Genomic DNA, 23,886 nt, shown 5'->3' on the forward strand with positions numbered 1-23,886 from the left:
AAAGGGAACGTTTCGTTGTGAACCGCAAAAAATTTCGATGAGATTTTATCTTGGAAAAAAAACACTTTATTCGCTTAAAAAAGGTATATTAATGTAGACATTTTTGTTTTTCTTCGTTTTTGTAGTAAACCACCGCTAAAACCACCCACTTCAATCGTCATCGCCACGTCTGGTTTTCTGTTTTTCTACTGGCCACACCTGGTAGAGCAGACCCCGCAAGGCAGCCAAAAGCATGCGTTCGTGTATATGGTTGGCAAAACAATAAATTAAATGCAAATGCATGCGCTCGATCTGTAATTATTTGGATTTCCTGCTGCACAAAGCCTCTTATTGTGGAGGACTTTTACTGTGTGGTAATCATTGGCCTTTTAAACGCGAATGATACATTTGGACAAGAAAAAGGCACAAACTAAAATTGGACCGACAAAACTAAAACGAAAGCTGACGCTCAATGGTGATTTTTCGAAAGTGTTTTTTTGTTTCTCCTGTACTTGTGAATCTAACGAATGTAACGGCAAATGAGAAATGGTTTGTAAGTTGTTAGGATGAGGATAATTATAGTAAATGTGAACGTAATACAAATCTCTAATACAATCATTTGTCTAAAAACAGATAAACAGCAAGAAGAACACAAACACACTCACAAACAAAAATAAGGTTCTTTGTACCGTACCGCACACGTTGTTAGTGACTTCCTGAAAGTCCTGACTTTCTCCTTTACATCCAGGATTAAGGGAGCGAACAATAAGGTAACAGAAAAGGTCAACGAAATAAATACGACTTGTGAGTTAAAGTTAAAGGGTAAGGGTTAGGGGTAAGGTGGTGTTGGTGGTGGTGGGTACAGTATTTTCCCTGCCTTACTGTTTCGTTCTTATCGCAATTTCCTCACTTTCCTTCCTTTTTTGTTTTCGCAATTGTTTACTTGTTTGTATTCCCAGTTTCAGCTCGAAGCTGGCCTTTCCTGGCGCAACCCGACAACGACTTAGGCGGCAGTCTCAATGTTCCAAACTTTCGTGTTGCAGTCTTGACCAGTCGAGATCAGCGTTTCGTTGTCGAGCCAAACCAGCCGGGTAATTTGCGATTGCGGATGGGCATCTACAAAGTGATTGGGGATTGATAAGTGATACTCAAAGTCTCTAAATCTCATCCCAAAGCCCATTGGGTTTGAAACTTACTCTTAATAATGGTATGCTTGGCCGGGTTGTTCACAAACCAAATGATGATAGTGGTGTCAAGCGACCCGCTGGCCACGAGTTCCGAGTTTGGCGAAAACGCAACGCAATTCACGCGAGCATTGTGGAAGCCCCATTCCTTGTTGTGCGGAGGCTAAAACGCGACATTCGATTGTGTGGAAAGGTTAATGTATATCGAGCAAATTCTCACCGGAAATACCGAAGGCATTTTACTTCTATAATTTACTGGTGCTGATCAAATGTTGTCTATACTAAATTGGTAGAAAATAACATCATCCTTACCTTGTAATCTGCCACACTGTACAGGATCACCTTCCGGTTGGCATCGGAAGCCACCAGCAACTTGTTGTCCGGCGAATAGCGAACATCCGTCACCGGTCCGAGATGCTCTAGGTCGACCTTGTGCGTCAGCTGACTTCCGTTCAGCGTGTACACGTGCACCTTACTGTCATCACCGCCAACGGCCACATCCATCGTCTCCGGGTTGATGCTAACACCGCTCGCCTCGTAGCTGATCGGCAGCGTCGAAACCTTCCGGTTGTCCTGCAGCACGGTCAGGTCTTTCACACAACCAACCACAATCGTGTTGCTCTCCTTCAGGATGTCCATGCCGCGCGGTTGACAAGCGAGCTTCGCTTCCACGTCGGTGTACACGTTGCCCTCGACGCTGATCTGCTTGATCGAATCATCGATGCCAGCCGTGTAGATAAAGTCTCCGGCCGCGCGAATATCGTTTATCTGATTGCCGTGCCCGGCCCCTCCAACACGGTCGTTCGTTCCACTGCCCGAGTTCCAGTTCGTCACGGCCCCGTCGTGGCTGCCGGTATAGATCGTACTGCGATCGTCGCTAAGGGTCAGCACCGTGATCGGTTTGTTATGGCCCTTCACGATGCGCAGCGGCTTCGTTGGGTTGTTCACGTCGAGGTAGTTGATGAACCCGGACAGGGACACCGAGAGAATGTGCTCTCCCTGCCACAGGCAGGATACCTGCTGATCGTCCACCGTCGTGCCCATCGGGAACTCACTGATCAGGGTACGCGTTTCGACGTCCCACAGCTTGCACGACTTGTCACCGGAGCAGGTCAGCAGCTGCGTGCCATCCGGTTTCCACGCAACACCATAAACGCCTCCGCTATGCGCCGGCGAACCGACCTCACCGACCAACTCCGATGTCGTACCGTCGTAGATAAACACCTTTCCGTCGAATCCGGCCGACGCAAACAGGTGGCCACTCGGCGAGTAACGTACCGCCTGCACAAACCGCGTATGATCCTGCTTGGTCATTTTGAACTTGAACGGCGGACCCTCGAACACACCGATCGTGTTGTCCTCGCTTCCGGTAATGATTCGGAACGGACGCGCCGGGCGGAAATCGCACGAGTTGATCGGTTTTGACTGGCCCGATATTTCCCCAACGGATGTGCCCGTCTCGGCCATGAACACATGCCCGAATCGCTCACGCCCTTCGCCCACGATCACGATCCGCTGGCTGTCGGGCGACCAGGAGATGTCCTTTATTGGACCACCGATCGGTTGGAACTCATTCTTCAGTATGTGCTCCTTGTTCACCGTGTCCCATATACGAATCTTGCCCGACTGATCGCCGGACGCGATGTAAAACCCGCTCGGCGAGTATTTGGCCACATTCACCGCACACGAGTGCTCCGTGTAGATATCGGCAATCTCCGGATTCTGGAGAGAAAAGAAAAAAAACAATGAGGAAAATTGTTGAAAAACAATGTTGGAAATGCACTCGAATTTCGGTCCTCACCTCGATGTTGCGAATAATAACGGAGTGTCCATTGGTGTAGAGAAAATTCTTCCCCTTCGGATCTCCGCCCAGCACGATCGGTTGGCCTCGCTGTGTTCGCGGCAGTGTCGCGTAGATAAATTCTGCATGTATCGAATTAATGTAAAAGTGGGTGAAAACATCAGTTAGCATGCATAAATATAACGGTGCAAGGCGACTGGGGTGGTATGGACACAAAAGAAATTTAAAAGTTTACATTCGAGACGCTTCAGTGCACACCGTGAATGGTTTTGTCCGAGCAGCCTAAAGAACAACAGCTAACGGCAACAGTAAAGCATAGAAACATCAAGCAGGCTTTGCCTTGAAACGACCGCTCCTTCCTTTCAATCGAAACTTCTTTCCTGTGTTATCAAAGAAGGTTTGTATTGGGTTCGTAAAGATAAAAATATATCGACGGTAAACCGTGTTGTGTGCCTCGGTGCGTTACATACGACCGACGTACCGACGACCCTTTTTCCCTTACAATGTTGGAGAGCACTGCATCCCGATTCCATTGCCAATGCAGTCCCAAACCACCGGCTCCGGCTGAACACACTGCGAACGGTTTTATTTATAAAACTAACTTCTCAGTGGCAATTTATCTTTTTTTTTTAATCCCTTCATCTATTCGTACACACATGCCCATGTTATTTTGTGCTTTCTTCGAACAGTCTCTGGTGAGAAAAATACTATCCAAAAAAAATTACCCTGTTCGCCCATCGTAGAATATCACTTCCGCCAGATCATTTCCTTTGCAATTACAAAAAAACAACAAAACATTCATATCAGCAGAGAAATAGCGAGTTCATTGCCACCTTCAACTGATTACTCATCATCCCCCGGTTGTTTCCATCTGATAGGAAGGGCGGCGGTCTATTCGATAAAGGCAGTGGGCTGGGGAGGGGTGCTGCGAAATTTGCCATTTTGCAACCTTCCTACTCGAGTGAAATTGAACGGGATTCGTGTCACTTTCAATCGAAAGTGATAGCGGAGAAGCTGAACCATTTTGCCACATTCCCATAGAAGGCAAACCGAAGCCCGGTTTTAGAACCGTCCGTTGTGACCACCGTTGGAGACATGTCATTTCCTTATTTGGTAACGTTGTTACCCGGCACGGTAAAACGCGTGATTGTGAATCGGCATTCAACGCAACGGGAGACCAACAATAGATCGCCCCAAAATGAGTCACTGCGCCTTGCTTTTCCGTGTCCGCGGGATGTCCGCATTCAATACTCACTGTTCGTATAGGCCATGATTTAGCAGAATCAAAATATTCCAGCAGGGCAATCAAACACTTCAGATTCACTAGGAAAAATAGCACAAACGCACAGAAACTACACGACGTCTTTTACTCGCGCTTCCCCGGCTTCCACTGGCACAAACTTTGCTGCAAGTGCGTCAGTTAATAAAGTCTGAAAGGGCCAAAACTATCGCTTACTCTTTCTCTCTTATAGCCAGCCCCTTTGCGATTGACTGATTGTTGATCTTGTATCTCGCTCTGTCTCGCCTACAAATCGACCGAAAGGAAGATGACAGCGCAGAGTTTTTTCCGTTCTGTCAACTTGTGTTGTAGTTAATTTTTAAAACGAACGTTACTGTATGTTATCCCAAATTTTCAATTTTGAATCTAACATCAGTCCATAAAACACTCACTAAAAACAGCAAATAACTTTCTGATTTGATAAAGGATTGGAACATTTGCAACTCTTTGCGTTCAACTCGAGTTAATTGTACATTTGTGACATTTTACAATTTACGCATTTTTTAAAATGTTTCTTCTACTTCTTTGGGTATGATTTCTTTCTCATGAAATACGATTTTCATGTTTTTCAGATTCCACATGGAGCAGTTGTTGTAAACGATGTAGCGACAGAGATCAACACCGTTATCGCAATTGGGTTGGGCTATAGATAAGGATGATTGAAAGAAAAAAATCACGCAATACCATTTAAAATCCATTTTATTTTATCGGAGAAAGCCCCCTCCTTACGCCATGCACTGCTTGCAAGTAAAAACTTTAAAAGCTACCATTAACGAAATTATCAAGTTAACTCCTGCTATTTTAACCCACTTTAATGAGTTCTTACATTCATTGTTCACAAACATGTTCATCTATTAATTCTACCCGCCAAACCTACTCACAGGATATCACTAGAGAAAAGTTTAAATTATAAAGAATGTGTGTCTACTTTACTGACAGAATGTTTCGTACACGTTGGCCCCAAGGGTTCGTAGTTTTTCTGACTGCAAGAATCGAATTATTAACCACGACATCATGTCTGCATCGCCGAGATCCGGCATGTTCAAACCGTTGGATGCCAAGCCACCATTCGATTGCATCATTTTGCATGCCAGTCCGCTCACGATCGGTATAAGTTTGGCAAGTGAAATTTTTATATTGTTGATATTTGATAGACTCTCCACGTTCAGGTTCGATTTGGAGTTTTCCGCTGGAGTATCGCTGATTTTCTCCGCCTTCACGTAGTAATCGGCCAACTTATCTACGATAAGCGAGAACCCGTTGCTCACGTTTGCCAGGAGGACATCGGAGGATTCGACACTTTCCAGCACGTCCAGCGTTTCCTCAAACAATCTCTTGAACACACTGTCATCTGCGGCAGATGCAGGTGGTAGCGTATACCGAGCAATGCATTTCGTGGGACTTTCCTCTTCGTTGTTCAACGCCATCTGGAAGGACCATAGCAGGGCTTCCGCATCTGCCAAGGTCAGTTGTTGCTTCAAGCTGTAACGCTGCATGACGGTAGTCACATTTTGGCGCACGATATCGATCAGTTTTTCGATACCGTCTCCCATGAAGTGCTGAATCATGGAGAGATAAGCTTTCTGAATGTTTTCTGAAATCTGCTGCTTCTGTTGATCATCAACTTCCACCGTGTTCTTGTACAAATAGCCACCCAGCAGGTTCAGTTGCACCTTCATAGTGACTCCCAGCATAGAGGCAGCATAGACGAGCGTAACCAGCCTCGTGAAGGCGACTATTTTAATGTCCTCCCAAAGCATTAGCTTGTCTCCGGGATTAGAGCGTAGCTTCACCAACAAACTGTCCGTATCGAGTAGCTGGAAAATTTTCTCCGATAAAGCGGGAGCAATTCCGGCAATAGTCTGATTGCAGGTGCGTTCCGTACATTCGAAATGCTGCATGCGCTTCAACTTTTCACTAATCTCCTTCGCCTGGCGTTCTTGCATTTCGCGCAGCTTGTACTGAGTCCATTTCAGCAAAAGCATACATCCTCCAATGACGACGCCTGTGGTCACGAATTTTCTGCGGTGCCGGCACAAGAAACTTTTTATTCTCGACAACATTATCACTGAAGCTCCCTACAAGATAAAAGTAAACACAGAAATGTTACTTATCAGTACTTCTAAAATCTTCCGCTCCGATGGTATGGTTCTTACTTTGAGGTTCCTGTGTGCAAGCGCGACCCTAGCAGGTCAGACGAGGTTAGAAAAAAGTCACGATATATCCGCAGTTGAAAAGTTTTTGCCCTGAACATACAAAAAAACTCACTGTTTCAATAAATGAAGTTGTTCTGATTAGCGATGTTTGGAAAATGAAGTTCTGTCAGGTAGTGTTGACCGAATCGGGATTCAGAAGATTCAAAGACTCGCTCCCTTGACGGATTCTAAGGGATTGGATCCCATTTGAAGGATTCGAATCATATATGAATCGTTTGAGATTTGAATCAGATTTATTTCGTTTGAGAGTCGATTTGATTTTATGTTAACTTCTTTTGGTTCAGACATTTTATACGATGTGATTCGATACAGACTCGAGATGAGCGGAATTAGTTACGATACGAGTTGATATAAAAACATCAGATCGTCTATTTTAAGTTGCAGTTTGTTGATTGTATGGGGATTCCTCTTTGGATATTAGATTTGCAGTACTGATTAGTTTTTATCATCTCGCGACTGACAAACAGTCGCAGGATTGAGATTCATATTCTTCAGGGGTCTGATTCGAAAGATTCGAGTCTCTGAAGATGATTGATTTTAACACCACTAGCGCTACAAATCGTTGTGGATCGTGGTCAGCCAGTTGAATTCCAGCAATCATTTTTATGTTCGTTCTCTGATTTGTTTTTTACATTAAGTATATAAACCACACTGAGCACTATTATTTTATAAATTCATAAAAAATGAAGTATAAAAAATATCTATGAAACATAAGAAAGTGTGTAATTCAACTACACAAAACACACGCACATGTTGATCCCTTAGAATAAATCATCACAAAAGATGAAAGAGTGAAGCAAACACAAGGATTGCGACAAAGATTCGTTCAAACGTTCTCTGCAATTCTATATTTTTTCAGAATCTCAGATGAGGAACGGAAAATATCAAGAGTTATTACGCACCATGTGGAGGGAAGTGGGGTGTACTTTCAATAATGTTGAATGTTGGTAATATCAATATTCGATCCAAGCTTGTGGTTTATTAAAATACAAAACAGTTAAATCATCTTTATCAAGAACGGCATACTTTTGCTGCATGCCAAAATCCACTCCTTTCAGTAGATTCTATAGATAAGAGTGTGCACCAGACAGGTATATATTCCAGCCATTCGGCAACAGGTGTTAAAGAAAGTAGGCGGTCCTTCGCATTGATGTTCTGCAACTTGACTACAAACACGCTACAAATGTAAAATCTGTTTAATTTTCGTTTTATCTTCGTTAACATAGGGATTAAATTTACCATGTGAACATATGTGATATTGTATTGATATTTTCTTTATTTCTTTCAAGAAATAGAATGATATGAGAATGCTACATTATTTTCATTTATTCTTCTTAATTAAACCATCTAGTTTCTAATGCGTTTAGATGCTCAATTTAAAATAAGTTACCTTTAGCAAGTCAAGTGAATCTCAAATTGATGTTGTATAGTAAACGTAATATACACTCAGATATATCAGCGCCTAACGAGTTAATACAGCCTTTCGAAACAAACGAAAATAACTGATAGAAAGTTTACTTGTAATTTCCGCAACGTTTGTGCAGTTGTTTTCTTTTGTGCTAAGTAAATGTTTTTTTCTGCACTGATTGTCGTGTCACACGCATGAAATAATAATTTGACAAAAACAACCGTATTGATGAAAAGATAAATTTTTTCTGTTTAATATTATTAACACCATGATTTTTACTTAGCTTATAGAAATTTCACTAAACACACGCACGTCCAGATTAATAAATAATGCCACGAATAAGCTACGAATTCTTTATATTCTGTCTTGGTAGACCGAAGAGAATTTTACCATATGTACACATTCAGCACAATAAACCATGGGAGACAGATACATCCAGCATAGATCGATGGTTGTTGAAATCAGCACAACTTACTCTAGCGGAATTACACGATAGATATTAGTACTTACTGAGAAACTCACAGAGGTTATCGAATCGAACAAGGTGGATTGACCAAACTCGAGAGAACAACGGTTTAAGGCACTATGAACATCATTTTTCACAAAATCAAATTGCTAGAGTATTAAATCGTGAACAAAAGCATTGGCAACAGCATTGGCTTGTGTAAAACGGAACGGAAAAGCGTGTAAGAAAAATGATTTGGTCCTAATCTTTCGACTTCGCGAATGAATCTCGTTTCCAGCACGGTAAACCTTGGTGGAAAGATACACAATGTACGATTCCATCCAGAAGGATTTATAGCGGGTCACTTTCCGGCCGCGTCGTCCGCCATTTCCGCGTGGTGGGCAAACTTCCCGCACTACCCAGGATGAACTGTCAATGCACGACGTAAAGATCAATACGGCCGCCAAACACTGCTCGGGTCTCCGGCCACCGATTCCTCGCTCCGACTCTCATCCTGCAGCTGCTCCTGGCCGGATGCCTGTTGTTGCGGTTGATGTTGATGCGCTCCGGACGAGTCCTCGTGGTGTGCCGATAGGAGCGCCGTAAGCGTATCGGACGCCGCTCCACCTGCTCCGCTGTCCTGATGCGAGCCGATACCAATGTCGGACAGTGAGGACGCAACCGGTGCCGCCACTGAGCGAATGCCCGTACCCGGGAACGAATTAATCGTAAAGCCGTTGTCCGTCGAGCCGAAGTAGTGTTCGAACTTTTCGCTCCCGGAACCATGCAGGTGCACGTGGATCTGGTTTTGATTGACCGTGCTAAACATTTGCGGACAGAGAACCATCGGTGGTGGGGGTGGCGGAGGTGCGGCCGGGGTGTGGAAACTAGCGGCCGGTTGGGTGGCCACGGTCAACGATGGCGTACAGCCAGGAGCGGTCGCTACCGTCGGGTGTTGGTACTGGTGATGGTGATACCCGCCATGATACCCGTTGGTCCACTGTGCCGGATGATGCGGATAGGAGTAGGAACCAGCCTCCATCAGGTCTCCGGATTTGCCAACGTACTGACCTGTGCCGCCCAGTTGGGCCTGTGAGTTGGCAGCCGATGGGACAACGGCGGCCACCGGAGGCGGTGGTGGGCCGGATAGTGCGTAGTAGTCCTGGTACGGTTGAGTATTATCTATAAGAACTGTAAAGTTATTAAAGTGAACGACATTTGTTTCCATTCGAAGAAAGCGAGAGGATCTGCTTTGGATTCCCAATGACGGTAAATCGGCAACTTAAGCTTACCTCCGGTCGCCGCTAGGCCGTAGTTCGGGTGGTCCACCATCGGGCAGGACTCGTACGCCACGTAAGACGGAGGACTGGTTTGCAACGGAGAAAACGTGTTAATATAGGACGTGCTCGAAGGAGCTCCCAGTCCGTTGGTCCAGTCGGTCGTATTGGTGTAGTCTACAAAAAGGGAGTGTTGGAGAAAGAAATATCCGAGAAAGAGATCATGAAATGAAAGACTATCATTAAAGACCAATCTGGGTAGTAGGGGAGTTATGAGACATTGCAGTCTGCAACGATGCAACCTGTAATAGGCCAATGCAATATCTAATTCTTCACTTTTCGCCAAGGGTTCTTTGACATTCTCTAACCGTCCGGTTGACACTTTGCTATCCCACTTCAAATTGAGGCTTATTCAAGGACTGCACCCCATCCCAGTTCATGTAACGAATGGCCATCGTACATTCCAAATCGATAATATCCGACTAATCGTTTGCTCGAACTCTCATCATATGCACCGGTGTGCATCTAGTTGGCCTTCTAGCAAAAGCCTCTAAATGTCTAGATGAGGACACATACCTCATTCGCACACTATCCGGTCGGGCACTTCCGGGCAGACATGCAGCACTTCCGGGCGGGCACCTGCACTCCAAATTGATTTGGACTTACTTATTCATCTGCATCAGTGCCGTGCCATTGGCTTGCAATAAACGCCACACAATCTAATCCACATTGCTCAATGTGAGTTGGAAGGGTTGCGGGAAAAAACGGTTAGAAAACTAAATGGAAAACCTTCTCCACTATTCTGGGTCCGGGGAGTACCAACGGAATGGATCCCCTTTTTAGACAACCCCATTTTCCCAGTGGTGCTGATGGGAACGATCCTGCATTTTTCTACTCCTAAACACGCACCTAGACGCGGGTCTAGGAGATCCGGGCCCGGGCTGGAGGGATTTATTGAAAAGTTAATCGGAAAATATGAACTCTCGTTGGGAAAGTGCGTGTCTCTAGCGTGTTGGTAGTGAGTGCTTGCTTTAGACATCGGAGACAAACTTTGGCACACCCCAAGCCCGTCGTTTATCCAACCCCTTCTGCTCCTGCCAAGGTCTTCTAATTAATTAGTAATTTTCCCCAAAATTGATTGACAATGTTTTGACAATATTTTGTCGCGGAAACAACGCACAAAAGTCGTCGGTGGAACGAAGCGGAAACACGTGCGCCTCGGATGGGACACGTTGTTGTGATTCTTGCACGCTTCCGTTGGCATGTTGGATGATTAATTAGGAAGATTAATTTGGAAACCGAGTCTAGCAATTACGCTCGTGAGTGTAAAACTATTCGAGCCGAGAATCTGCTGTAATTTATCATGTTCCTGTTTATTTTCTATATTCTTCCCATGATGGCGATCTACTCGCTTGCCACGCGAAGTGCAATGAACTGGGGGCAAAATAATATGTTCGGTAACACGTGTTTCAATTGTTTTCCCAAATTCGGTTGCCAGCTATTTCGATTATTGATACAAACGCAGACACACCACACAGTTCTTAAGCATTCAGTGAATTCCAATTCCTTCGGTAGTTGAAGGAAAAGCTCTGCTGGAAAAGAACCTGCCTACCGATGAAGAAAATTATGTTACGATTTTAAATTCACTTCCCATGCTACCATCGGCAATCCATCGATCGGTGGGGAAGGGGGGGCGAGAAGGACCTGAAATCGATTTGCCTCGGATGACGGATGTCGGCCTGGACGGACGGACGGACGACGGACGCGTTATGATTAGCAGCGCGGACAGCAACACACACCAACAGTAGTTGTTCGATAGCGTTTTCTCTGTTCGTTCGCTCAATCGTGCGTTTCACAGAGTAATTTTCCCATCCCCCAGCCTGAAATGGGGGCTGCAGCTGAAGGAAATGAAAGAAATCCCTATAATCGGGCGGGACCGAAAGGTCCCTCATCACCTCATCATAATCATCACATCATCGCCATCTTCCGCCGGCCGGTGCGATTTGCATACTCTTCCGCACTTTATTGATCTGCCATTTGTGCATTTGTGAAGTGATTTTCAATTACTGTTTATTCTTTCTCTACCTTCCATTCACAAGCGCCCGAGAAATCATTCTTGACGGAAGTTTCAACCATTCTTGAAATAAGAAAGGAAAAATCTAATTTGTAAAGCTTGCATAGCTAATTCAACATAACAAGTGTAATAATTCTTTCAAAATTTTAAAGACCTTAGAGCCTGTAGCAAGTTTTTGAGCATCCTTTACGGATTTGGAGTAGTCAAGAAACTGATGTAATTTATGATTCTGTTATTATCGATAATTTAAAATATTTTATAAGCCCGGTTGTCTCAAGTGTCCAAAGCCCTTTACTTAACAATTCTAAAGTTTATTTCCAATTGGAAAATGGGTTCATCATGTAATATTTTGTAAGAAAAGCTTTAAAATTTGGTAATCAGTGAAAATTACCTTTAATTTTTAAGCACATTTGGATGCCAGTTCCACCAAGTTTGAACTGAGTGTTTGAAAAGAAGTAACCATTTTATTTGCATTTTTGTTCCATTAGTTTCTAAAACTAATGACCCAGCTCAATTTCTATATGAAACCGTAAAAGAGATAAACACAATCCTCAATTTGAAGGCAAAAAAAAAACCTGTAACTCGTTACATACCCTGTTGCTCACTTCATAATCATAATTCACCACAATTAAATCGTCCCCCCTTTCGGTTCGGATTTCGACCTATAGAGGGAGTGATGAAGATGCCGCACACGGAAACCATTGCGTATGCTCCCAAAACGGGAAAACAACTCGGCCCCGAGACCGAGAAAACAACCAGTTGAAAACACTCTCGAACAAATCGTCCAAAAGCGGCCGTCACCCCTTTTTATTCAAATAAACCCCCTTTTTGCATTGGAAGAAAACATACATGTGCACCCCCAACCCCCCTAAACACACACACACACACACTTACCTGAAAGCGCGAGATTAGGTTTGTAATCACTGCTCGATTCGGCACTGGTATTGATGGTCATATTTCCCGCTCCTACGCCTCCACCCCCGACGCTGCCTCCCGAAGCTTGATGATGATGATGGTGATGCGAATGGAGACCCGTGCCCGACGCACTGTAGTTGACAGAAGAGGATTTGCCATTGCCACTGTTGCTTCCGCCGCCGCCGCCGCCGCCACCGCTACTGGTGCCGCTTCCTCCCACGCCGAGTCCACCGCCGCCGGATCCGCCGCCACCAGTACCACCACCACCACTGCCCACCCCGGGCGTGCCACCGTTCGAGCCACCGTACGTCGCCCGGGCGCTCGCGTAGTGGTGATGGTGATGGTTGAAGGCCGGCTGCTCCAAAAACCGATGCAACGGCGGTGGACGCATCTGTGGAGTGTCTATCGGAAGGATAACAACAACAAGAAATAAATGAAGCGAGTAGAAACGAGAAAAGAACAATCGGACAGAAAAAAGGACGCGCGTTTACAGTAGTCAACTAACACACACACACACAAACTAGGAGCCACGGGTCACGGGGCATCGTTGGGCTTGCAGGGAGTCGTCATCACAAAATAAAGAGATCTCATGTTACCCTTAAACCCTTCTGAACATGCGGCCTCCCAAAATATCGAACCAACTGCACAATCGCGTCCACTTTTCCCGCCGACTCGGACGATGCTGATGATGGCGACGACGACGACGAGATCGCCTCTGATTCCTTCTCGCTCGACGACGAACTGCTCTACGGTCCAGTAGAATAACCCAACAACAACAACAACAACAACACGTGGATGGCAGCAGCAGCAGAGCAGCGCAGAAATGGGAATATAAAAGGGAATTCGGTTGCGGTTTCGCTTTTGCGGGAACCGCAAGAGGAGAAACATCACTCGGAACGACCCCAGGAGGGTGTGGGTGAACGAACGGACTGAGTGAAGGGATCATTAGCTCGGGCAAAACTCGGCCACCACCGGGTTTCATACCTCTGCATAGTTCCCATCCCCCTCCCCACATCGCACGGCAGAGGCAACTGCAGTTGAACGTGCAGCTCGAAAGAATGTGACCATGTTCGGGTATGGGCTTCCCTCTGAAAAGTAGGGTTATGTTGCTAGAACCAGCAACCAGTAGCAGCCGGACCGGGTCAGGCTTCCGAATAATGCCGTGGAGATGACGATATTGGATGACTCGCATTTATTTTTACGTGCTCTCGTACATCGTGTGTCGCCCGGCTATCCGTTTACTTTTCGGTCCTAAATTGGAGCCCTTTTTCGGAACCCGGGGGAGCGCTGCTTCGAATTGGCCTCATCTTCCAAGCCCGAATGGACGGAACACAAATTTTCTAACGATTTCGTTTTCGACGACGACGACGACGACGACAACGGCAGATTATGTAATTGTGTCTCTAATTGGCCATTGGGTGCGCAATGTTTTGACATGGAACACTCGGGATAGTTCCGGTGGGTGCCACTTCATGGCTCGTGCCATCTTCCAACTGGCCGCACGCAATGCACCGAGTTCTCGAGTTGCAACAACACATGGTGCGTGTGTGTGCTCGGAGGCAAAGCAGACATATTGGCAAAAGGCCTAAACATGCAAACGACCAGGGCGGCCAGAGGAACGTGTCGACTTTTATGCCTGCAGCCCTAGGGCCCCGTGTGCCTTTGTTTGTTCCGTGAGGCTAATAAATACTTTTATGGCACTCGGCCACCACCGGGGAAGGGGAAGTGTATGTTTAGTTTAAACACTCGATAGAAAATCGAAGACGAACGCAGGGCCTGGTACGAGACATTGGACTTTAATTGGAAATTGCACTGGTGTTCAGAAGGAGACATCAAAAGGACGTTTATATCCGGGGCTGGAAATAGCTATCAGTTTGGTAAAAATATCGCCAAATGGAAAATCCTCTTGCATCAGCTGGTTTCTTCTAGATGAGGCCCTGAAAATTAATTACATGCGTTAATTACCCCAATCCTTCTGCCGTCATTCTTCACACTCCTGAAAACGCCTCATATGTTCCCTGGCTTATCCTTCCCCAACAACATACATCCACGGCATCATAATCACAACCTGTCAAAACAATGCGTGCCCAGCCTCTAACCCTCGTGTCTCGCCCTATATCGGTTGATAATTAAAATAATTTTCTTATGATAAACTAGAGGCCCTGCCGGTTTGGAAGATTAAGTTTTCGCTTCTCTTATCCTCAGTTTTCCGTTTCCATCTTACCATATTCCGGTGCCCGGGAGAGGTTGACACTTTTCACACCCCCGGGCACTTTGACGAAAATGGCAGAGAGCCCCCCGTAATGTAGTTCCGAACCTTCCCATCCTAGATCGCCGAAGTCCGTGTGTCTGTGGAGAGGCGACGACGTGATATGCGATTTGCACCGTGAGAATTTTTTTGTCGTGTCCCGGTCGAAAGGCCAAACAAGTTCTTACACGTTTGCTCGACTCTCGACCCCAGTCCAGTCTCCAGTCTCCGCGCGTCCCGGCGCTTATCCCGCCGTCCGTCACTGATAACTCTTCACTTGGCCGAGAGGCGCAGCGCAACGCATTCGCACCACGATAAGAAACGAAACGTACGATATCTGTTCTCCGTCTTGCCTTGCGTTCGGCTCGACTCCGCGTCGCGTCTCCGGGCGCCAGATTCGTCCCTAAAGCGAGGGACCGCTTTCGCCGCGGCCCTGTGCATTACCCGTACTTCTCCGCCACCCCGCTCCGTCTGCCCCCGGGGTTTCCTATCCCGGACACACTCTGTGGTCACACTGCATCGCTAAACAGTGTGTTAAGATCTACGCTGATAATGATGGGAGACGAGAGACAAATCCGAAAGTGTACCAGTAAACAGGAGTTAGTTGGACAAGGAACGTTCTAGGAACATTGGAACGGGAATTTGCTTGTTTGCTCCAATAGATACCTCATATTTAAATAAAACATATTTTACATTATTTGTTTAAGGATTTTTATGTAGAACTCCTTATTCCAGAGGGATGATAAGTTCAGTTTGGCTTAAAAATCGAAAAACTGTATGGCAGTAAATGAATTTGGAAATAACGTTTCGTTTTCCAAAAATATAAGTTAAAATGACACAGAGTAGTAATAATTTTGTTAATATTCAGGCATAAAACTGTCATTATCCGGTTATTTATTAAATTATATAAATTTCCCATAAATTTATGTTACCTTCATATGCCAACATTTTTATTGGATTCTTTTCAATTTTAAATTTTAAATATCAATTTCAAAATTCATAGTTCAATCTCGTACTACACTTACTTGTTTTAGATCGTGGCTCCCTTGGTCCGTCCACCGTCACCTTAATCGCCTTGCAGTACGTGGTCACTTGCGGCAAGGTCGTACAAATGGTGATGGTAAGTGTAAAGCTTTTGCCTGGAATGACAATAGAAATGACCATGTAGTATGTTGTAAAACAATTCAGTGTGCAGTCATAAAAAAAAATACTTGTGAACTACAAAATACAAAATCATGAGAGATGTATTATTAACTACAAGCGATCATAAGAGGCTGTGAAACCGTTGCCCAGCAACCACACTTGGCAGTCAAACGAAGATCAAAAATGTAATCCGATTTACTGTCAACCGGTTTACGAACAACCCGTAGCAAAACTCGAAATCAAATGAGAGATAAGTATTTAAGAGCGTTTGTTTGTTTGTTTGTTTTTTCCATTCCTTCACCGCAAGAACTGTCCCCTTTTCCGCCTCCCCTCCGTCGGCCGTCTGAAAACTGTCCCGAAAGCGGGGAAAATTATGGAAAAGTTAAAGCGACCCGGTGGCCTGTGGAAGCTGTGTTAATGAACTGATTATGTTACCGGGCGTACGCCCAAAGAGTGCCCAAGGTCCTCAGCCCCCTCCCCCCTCCCTACATTCCGCCCATTCCGAGAGATGTCACGTGCAGAAAGAACCACGGCTGCGAATGTGAGCCCTTAAAGAGCCCGCGCTGTCGCACCGGGGTGTCCTGATCGGTTTGACGATACAATTAAAACAAGAACTAGGCGATGGCGATGTCCAACCGCCCACTCATCCGAACGCAACGAAGCGTCGAGAGAGGATAAAATTAAATTTTGTCCAGCTGCGCCAATGATTGCCTTTCGAGAAGGCAAAATGTTGATGCTAATAATGTGCCCTGCTGTACCTCGTCGTTGACAAAACTGTCCAACATGTTTGACGTCTAGGACCGATAAATGTACGGCATTATGTTTCCCAGTCCGCATCGATATGATTCACCTTTTGTTTTTCAATTTTGAAAACATAACATACTTTCATCCCATCATTAATTTGTTGCCTAATTTCACATGCACCCGAACGACGATGCGAGGAAATTAATTTGCATTGTGCATTTCAATCCCAAGCCGAACCTTCGGCGTTTCGCTGATCCGTAGGCTTCCCTCTCTCTCTCAGCCGATCTCTACGGGCCTATGATGCATGCCGCTGTCATAAATATGATTTAACCGACAATTTAAATGTATTAAAGGCATATTAACACTTCGTTTTTAACGATTTTCTTCAAACCCATTCCGTTGCCCTACGTGTTGTTCTTCATCTGGTTTTTGGTTAGAGGTTTACCACCGCCCGAACTGACGCTCGCCACACACCGCTTATAATTTATGTTTTAGCTGCATGCTTCCAGCCTGTTGTGCCAAAGAGCCAAAGGCTTGTGCCTCGAGAATCCAGCAGTTTCGACTCCGCGCTGCGTCGGAGGGTGGCCTTTTTCTGCACAACAATGTTGTCCCTTTAATGTTGCCCGGAATCGTTGACGAGTGAGAAACAGAGTACGAGAAGAAGAGACAGAGAGAGAGAGAGGGTGGTTTGTGGCTCACTTTAGTGGTTACCCAAAGGTGGGGGGGACTCCTGGACTCTGGAGGGACTTCTTCCAGGCGATCCCATCCATCGTCCGACGGGTTTATGACATATTTTGTGTAATATACTCGTTTATAGCCATCGTGGCGGGGCTGTATAGCCTGACCGCCAGCAGCAAGCCAGCGGCAACAAACACCGTCACCTATGTCCATCAGTTCTATGCTGGTGTTCCCCGCCTCATTGGTGGAAGGAACAAAACAACGGAAAGAAAGAAGAAAAAAAGGGTGAACACCACACACTCGCCTGACTCGTCAACACATTGCACAGTGAGACGTGAAGAAGCCATCGTAGAAGGCGATGCAACGTCTTCACGTCAGAGAAAAGGACTGAGACGAAAGTCGCTCGGTCTGAAAGGTTTGCTTCCTAATGGCTCATTAATATTATTCAGGCACTCGAAACGGACCCCGAGATCGACCGCCTTGACGATGCCTGGAGTTTCGTCCATCGGTCGGCCCCGTGCTAGTCTGCCTTTGGGGCGAATCATTGTGTCCACCGGCTCTGGTGGAGATTTGTACCGACGGCGAACCAGATATTAAGCTGGTGATTCTCTAATCGGCTCAAGGACTCGCGGACTGCCGCTCACGGATTTATGTATATGCAGATAAAAATGACCAACCAACGGCTGATGAGCGATGACATGATCTTCACAAAACAACATCACACAAAAACGACCGATGGAGAAGGGAATCTCGTAGCATCCTCCTGGGCAAGGGAGGAACACGGGCAAAGAACCCGATAATGAGCGCAATGAAGCACTTGAAACCTCGTCGTCGTCATCGTCGTCGTTGTCGTCGGGATTCGCCGCCGGGAAGTGAAACGAAGGGCGCGAGGTTTATTAATGACGCGTGTCGGAAGTATTTGTTGAGATACTGGAAATCATCAAACCCCTCAGCCCTGGGTTTCAAAGCCCCGAAATCCGCGGGGCCAAACGAAGGGGTTAAATTGGCTCTCGGCTCGTGAAGCGTGCAGCGATTTATCACCCGGTGAATAACACACGAACAACTTCATCGCTCTTCCAGAGCTCTCGAACCGATCTGTTTGTTTCTAGATTGCTCTGATAAATTGGGCGAAGGCATTCCTGAAATGCGCTACGCGAATGCGGCCTCGGCATAGCCTACTTTTTCCCTGTTCTCTTTTTTCTGTCCATAGGGATAAAAGTCTCGTGTTCAAGTAATGTGATCACTTTTGGCTTCTTCTTTGACGGCTTAAGGAAGGTAAGTGTGGAAACCATAGGAACGAACGAACGGATCACTTGTTGAGTTCCTACCGAAACTCGGGGTCGATATTTCCAATATTAAACCAAATTTCTAAAATGTGTTGTCCTTTGTACCTTTATTTCATGCACGTGTCGAAGAAAGAAGACGTGTCTTTTATACCTTGCAAAACAATTATGTTTTATCTTTTACAGAAGCTTCTGAAACGGTCTCTTTACTGCCGAATGGATAACAGCCAACATGTGGTTGATGCAAGTGGAACAATAATTTTGCACCAGGTTCCTGAAGGTGCTTCTGAAAAGAAACACTCTTCCTAATCGGTCCCGGCCGGACACAAAACACCCCGAAGAAATGAGACCACGATTCAGATAACAGATGCAGCTCGTGCAGCGATCCTTGCATGGCGTCGCAGTCTCGACACCGTGGGCTGAAGCCCCAGAAAATGACCCGAGAGTGCCAGAATTAGAGGGACCTGCCAGGGAGTTTCACCATGTTCAATAAAATATAATTGCAATGTTGCGCTGAATGGTGGCATAATTACCGTCGCTAGAACATATGTTACGGCGCACGGACACGAACACCGAACGCTCGAAGGGGCGCTCCAAAAAGGGAGGATAAGAGAAGGGAACCGCTTACCTCGTCCGCTGCGACCCACGAACCGGAGGTCGTTGAATTTGGCCACCTGATTACGCATCACGGCCGTGCAGTTACGCAGCTCGGCGCAGAAGTTCTCGTCGTTTCCGGCCCGTATGGTGACCATCGTCCCGTCGCTCACGTCCCCCAGGGAGATCACCTTGAAGGCGCTCGGGAGTGTTTTGTTCGAGCGCCAGTGGTGAGGCAGTGCGGAGCAAAGAAAGTACGGGCTATCGGTTCGAACTGGAAAGACAAATGAAAAATACATTGCCAAAAAACGATCATTATTTATAAGAGGTGGCGAAATACGATTGGAGGGGTTTCGAATATGCCTGTGAAACAACACATTTGTCGCAACCAGTCGATTATTAATTCATTTGCTGCATGTCCATTCTTGAATTTCCATTGTAAAAGAACATTGATCAACCTTAGACACCCCCGAGGTATATACTCAATACAAAATTAGTACCTTTTGTAAGCAGTAAACCAACATTTGATCGGGCATTTGCTGTTTGCTGGTGTAAATTCTGAGTAATTATCTTAGTTATAGAACATAGAAAAATGAAATTCCTTGTGAGAGTTTGTAAAAACTTCTATGACTTATGAGATATTAAGGTTGTCTTTTAAAACTCTCATTTTTACAAACATTTTATCATTGTGTAAAAGGAATTTTAGATAAGAATGTTTTGTGAAATGTATTATTGTGTATTATAAAATAATACTCTGAAACTGCGCTGACCATACATCCGTTACTTTAGGTGCAGTATAAAATAATAATTGATGTTTTATTTGATCAGCAAAGAAGTATTCGAAAGCCGTTTTAACCTCTTTTTTAACTTAAATTTTATCGAATGAACATATAGCTTGAAAGCGGGAACCATTATTTTTTCTCACTGAAAGATAACGATGGCATTTTCTTACACCGGAAAAAGTCTCTCGTGCATCACATGAGAGGACGAGGTATAAGTTACATTTTATGAATCACCAGGATAAAAAAAACCAAATCCGTCGGCAAGGGAAGTCTGTCATCGACCGAATATCCCAGGATTCGGTCGGTGCTACTGCCAAAAAACGGAGGCTATCAGAGCCGAGCTCATGATAAACATGAATTTTGATCGAGAGGGAAAAAGACGGTAATAAAAAATGTTCATTGAAAAGTTCGGACTAAAAATATCGCCGTCAATCAGAAACCCTATCCCACACCGTTCGCTCTCTGGAGTGTTTCACGCGGTCCGAGAACAATATTTAAGGCTTCTCGAGCACGGAGATCAGAAACCTGCCCTGTGTGTGGTATGTGCACGCGCGCGTGTGTGTGTTTCTAATGATACGTACAGCCAGTGGCAGCATGCCAGAGTTGATGCAAGCGGGCGGGATGTGGAAAAGTGGTAAGGGAGGAAATTATGCATGAATGCACGATCGAGTTCCCCGGCCGGATTCGATCTGATCGAGAACCCCGAGTTCGAGTATGAAAATCTAACCTATAAGATGGGATCGAATTGCGGTACACTGCTTTTCCTGGCCTGGTGTACGTGTGCGTGCCCCCAACCCTCCCTCTACCCTCATACCTAGTTCCCCTGGGTACTGCTGCTCGGCGTCCATCACCATCCGCTCGATCCAGCGAAGATCGGCCGAGACGGAACTGTCATCGGCGTTGAGGTTACTCGAGTGACTGTTGTTGTTGTTGTTGTTGTTGCTGTTGCTGCCGTTGTTGGCAACCGACGTCGAAGTCACCGACGACGACGAAGTGTTGGTGCGACAGTTTCCGGCTCCATCGCCGGTACTGGCTTCCAGCATGATGTTTCCCGCCACCCCCACCGCCACCTGCTTCCTTCGGCCGGTCCCGTACGTCCCCGTGCTGTTGCGCCACCGACCTCCACCGGCGTCGAGCGTGCACTTGGGGTTTTCTGCCACCTCCCCGGACTCCGGTAGCGGGCACTGCAATCTTGCTGCACACGTAACCAAACTCATCAATGAGCCAACACGATCGAACGCCACACCAACACACAAACACACACACAACACAGAGTGATCACAAATTTTCCCACTATCAATTTACAAGACGCACTAGAAGCACTATTTTTACACAATTTTTCAAATAAACCGTTTGAAACACATTGCAATGAGCGAGAACATTTCAGTGAAAAATAGTAATGCAATCACTACACAAATTCTACCAAACGGCTTAAGCAGAAAGATAACTGAACATGTTTATTCAAATCATATTCTTCTAAATTTTCGGAATGCGCACTCCACAAGCGTTCGTATCAACGGTAAAATAACACTTCTTTTTTTTTCTTTTGAACTTGTGCCGGAAGATCATTCGATCTGCCAGACACCAAGGTACCTTTATTTTGCTTGGCGGTCGATGACGAATTTAATATCTCGCTGCACCGCGGAATGTCCACTCGCGTCTGATCGCCCCAGTCGGGCGTAAAAGCACAAACAAATAAAATAGAAACGATCACCTACCCAGTCATGCGCGAAATCAGGCAAAGAAACACACGCTCCCAAGGTGTATTATATTTATTCGATTAGTTTTTCTTGCTGTTGTGCTTTCCCCCCTTTGGTCGACGGATCAAACTTATCCCGGGTGAAGCGCTGCTCTCATATTTATCCTCGTTTGCTGCACTTTTCGTTCCGCACTTATTTTATCTCTTGTTTGCGTCTGATCAACTTCACACTTTTATCGACACGCAAAACACGGCAAACCGAATGAGGCAAGTTTAAAAATACACGCACCAACATCGATCAGATGTCTCGAGACGATCTTTTAGGATCAAGCTCCCGATAGCACGTGTTGATCACTTCAAAGCCGACACGATACTGACGAGCGCGCGAAAAAACCCGCGGTGTGTCGAGATGAATGACATGAACAAAACGGTTCATTCCATTCTTTCATTCATTCTGGGAATTCACTATGTTGGCAGAATGACCAACACACGCCTCGGGCGCTGCGATTGGCTGGAGCGCACCGGTTCGAACCGATTCGGAATCGGTAGTTTGTGGGGATCAAGGTCACCGAATCGGTTATTCAAAGGCATCGAATTGGCGATAGAAAATGTGTTTACTCTAGTTGTCTCCCTCTCTCCCACCTAATTCGCTCAAGAAATTCGAAGGAGTGTCGGAAAAATATGATAGCCATACGCAAGGAAAACAGAAACAATGGAATCATACGTAAAAAGAACAGTTATAAAGTTACTAAAATACTTTTGTTATCGTAGAAATACCTCGTTATTTTATTTGGTCGAGGAATCAGCATAAGCATCATTTCTCATTTCCCTTTTGGCCCTTTTGTGCTTTACTTTTATATGTCTTTTAGTTTATTTTTAACAATTTAAACAATACAAAATGCCTTCAAATGACTGCAAACCCATAGAATTAATTTTATTATTGATAAGTTTTTCTTATACTTTTTAAATCCTCAACATCAGAGCTGAATTTGTAATCAAGTCGAGCACAACATGGACCATTCATTCATAAGCAAAGATGATAAGATGTTTGCAAAGGATAAAGGGAAACAAAAACATTGATTAATGTGCCCCCCTTCAACCGCATTTGTCGAATTCCATTTGTTTTCCTTCAATACAAAAACACCCCCAAACCACCCCAGTTCATTTGACAGTGTAGCTTTCCGTGTCGCAGCTGCGCCTGGTCGGGAAAACCCTACACACAAGACCGGACGCCACGTGCGTGTATCCCCAATTCGCGGGCCACCCTGTATTATTTTCATCTGTTGCGCTGCCACGAAAAGTTCGTTTGTTTACAATATTTCCCCCGGATGTGCGCATGCCCGTGCCGCGTTCGGATATTTTCGGATTTTCCTCGACCGCGACACACAAAACGCTGTGTGGCCTCTCGGGCGCCAAACTGTGTCTGGTGTTCGAGCCGAGCGGACGGAAAATTCTCTGCCTTTTCACCGAGGTGGGTGCACAGTTTTCCACCGCTGGAAGGGAGGGGACCCGCAGTGAAAAGTGTATCCCCCTGGTGAGTGAAAAACTGTACGAAAGAACGATTTCTAGTGTACTGAAATACGCTGCATTATCGGAATTTCATTTCATTTGCTGATTGTCGTGGCGTCTTATTGCGGTGTAAAGTGAAAAAGGTGTAGATTATAGCTTGCACACCCCACCCCCCCGCCCCCTTTTGCTAACGTCGGCAGATTTTCTCCGGAATTCCGCACGCGAAGGCCATATTGGTTTTTTCGCCAGAGTATTGATTGGAGCAGCGAAGTGAAAGCGAAGTGAAAAAAACCATCATCTGGGTGTAATTGAGATGATATCGATGCAGTGCAGTGAACGGTGAATAGAAAAGAAAACTAAGGTTGTTTAATTTAACCTGTGCACTGGTGCTGGTAAAGGTGTCGGTGCTAGTGGTGGTGAAAATAAATAGAATCCTCCCTTGGTCGAGGTTCGATTTTCCTCTGGTGTAGTAGTCGTTTTTTTCCCGTTCACACCCCGTGTTTCCTCGTGTAACATCGGCATCTCAATGTACTCATCGTCCAACGCGTGTGGCGTCGTGGTGGCGTAGCACCAGCAGGCAGTTCTGTGTGTGTGTGTGTGCGTGTGTGTGTCAGCGTGCCTACCCCCG

The 23,886-nt window shown here is 45.6% G+C and overlaps 3 protein-coding genes across 3 annotated transcripts; all 3 read right to left on the reverse strand.

The window, feature by feature from the left end:
* Nucleotides 1–930: 930 nt before the first annotated feature.
* Nucleotides 931–4,345, reverse strand: LOC131286445 (actin-interacting protein 1). Its single transcript, XM_058315393.1, has 5 exons — nt 4,220–4,345; nt 2,965–3,086; nt 1,476–2,885; nt 1,176–1,326; nt 931–1,095 (listed from the first exon to the last, which is right to left on the reverse strand). The coding sequence occupies exons 1-5, from the start codon at nt 4,233–4,235 to the stop codon at nt 983–985; spliced, it is 1,812 nt and encodes a 603-aa protein (XP_058171376.1). The 5' UTR covers nt 4,236–4,345; the 3' UTR covers nt 931–982.
* A 627-nt stretch (nt 4,346–4,972) lies between these two features.
* On the reverse strand, nt 4,973–6,532 carry LOC131287028 (peroxisomal biogenesis factor 3). Its single transcript, XM_058316042.1, has 2 exons — nt 6,400–6,532; nt 4,973–6,321 (listed from the first exon to the last, which is right to left on the reverse strand). Exon 2 carries the CDS (start codon nt 6,304–6,306, stop codon nt 5,173–5,175), a length of 1,134 nt encoding a protein of 377 aa, XP_058172025.1. The 5' UTR covers nt 6,307–6,321; nt 6,400–6,532; the 3' UTR covers nt 4,973–5,172.
* Nucleotides 6,533–8,763: 2,231 nt separating this feature from the next.
* LOC131289199 (protein lozenge-like) lies at nt 8,764–21,267 on the reverse strand. The gene is made up of 6 exons (XM_058318410.1): nt 20,865–21,267; nt 19,303–19,542; nt 15,852–15,965; nt 12,558–12,980; nt 9,605–9,766; nt 8,764–9,503 (listed from the first exon to the last, which is right to left on the reverse strand). The coding sequence occupies exons 1-6, from the start codon at nt 21,265–21,267 to the stop codon at nt 8,764–8,766; spliced, it is 2,082 nt and encodes a 693-aa protein (XP_058174393.1).
* Between the last annotated feature and the right edge of the window lie 2,619 nt (nt 21,268–23,886).

Source organism: Anopheles ziemanni, chromosome 3, assembly GCF_943734765.1.
Source record: "Anopheles ziemanni chromosome 3, idAnoZiCoDA_A2_x.2, whole genome shotgun sequence".
Classification (NCBI taxonomy): Eukaryota; Metazoa; Arthropoda; class Insecta; order Diptera; family Culicidae; genus Anopheles; species Anopheles ziemanni.

Excerpts from the sequence above, each read along its gene's own strand:
- LOC131286445 (XM_058315393.1), bottom strand. Across the intron at positions 2,886-2,964 it reads TTATTATTCGCAACATCGAG|AATCCGGAGATTGCCGATAT; the intron begins GTGAGGACCGAA and ends TTTTCTCTCCAG. Across the intron at positions 1,096-1,175 it reads CAAGCATACCATTATTAAGA|ATGCCCATCCGCAATCGCAA; the intron begins GTAAGTTTCAAA and ends ATCACTTTGTAG.
- LOC131287028 (XM_058316042.1), bottom strand. The coding sequence starts at position 6,306 with ATGTTGTCGAGAATAAAAAGTTTCTTGTGCCGGCACCGCAGAAAATTC.
- LOC131289199 (XM_058318410.1), bottom strand. The coding sequence starts at position 21,267 with ATGAGTTTGGTTACGTGTGCAGCAAGATTGCAGTGCCCGCTACCGGAG. Across the intron at positions 19,543-20,864 it reads GCAGTACCCAGGGGAACTAG|TTCGAACCGATAGCCCGTAC; the intron begins GTATGAGGGTAG and ends TTGTCTTTCCAG. Across the intron at positions 9,504-9,604 it reads CGGCCTAGCGGCGACCGGAG|TTCTTATAGATAATACTCAA; the intron begins GTAAGCTTAAGT and ends ATAACTTTACAG.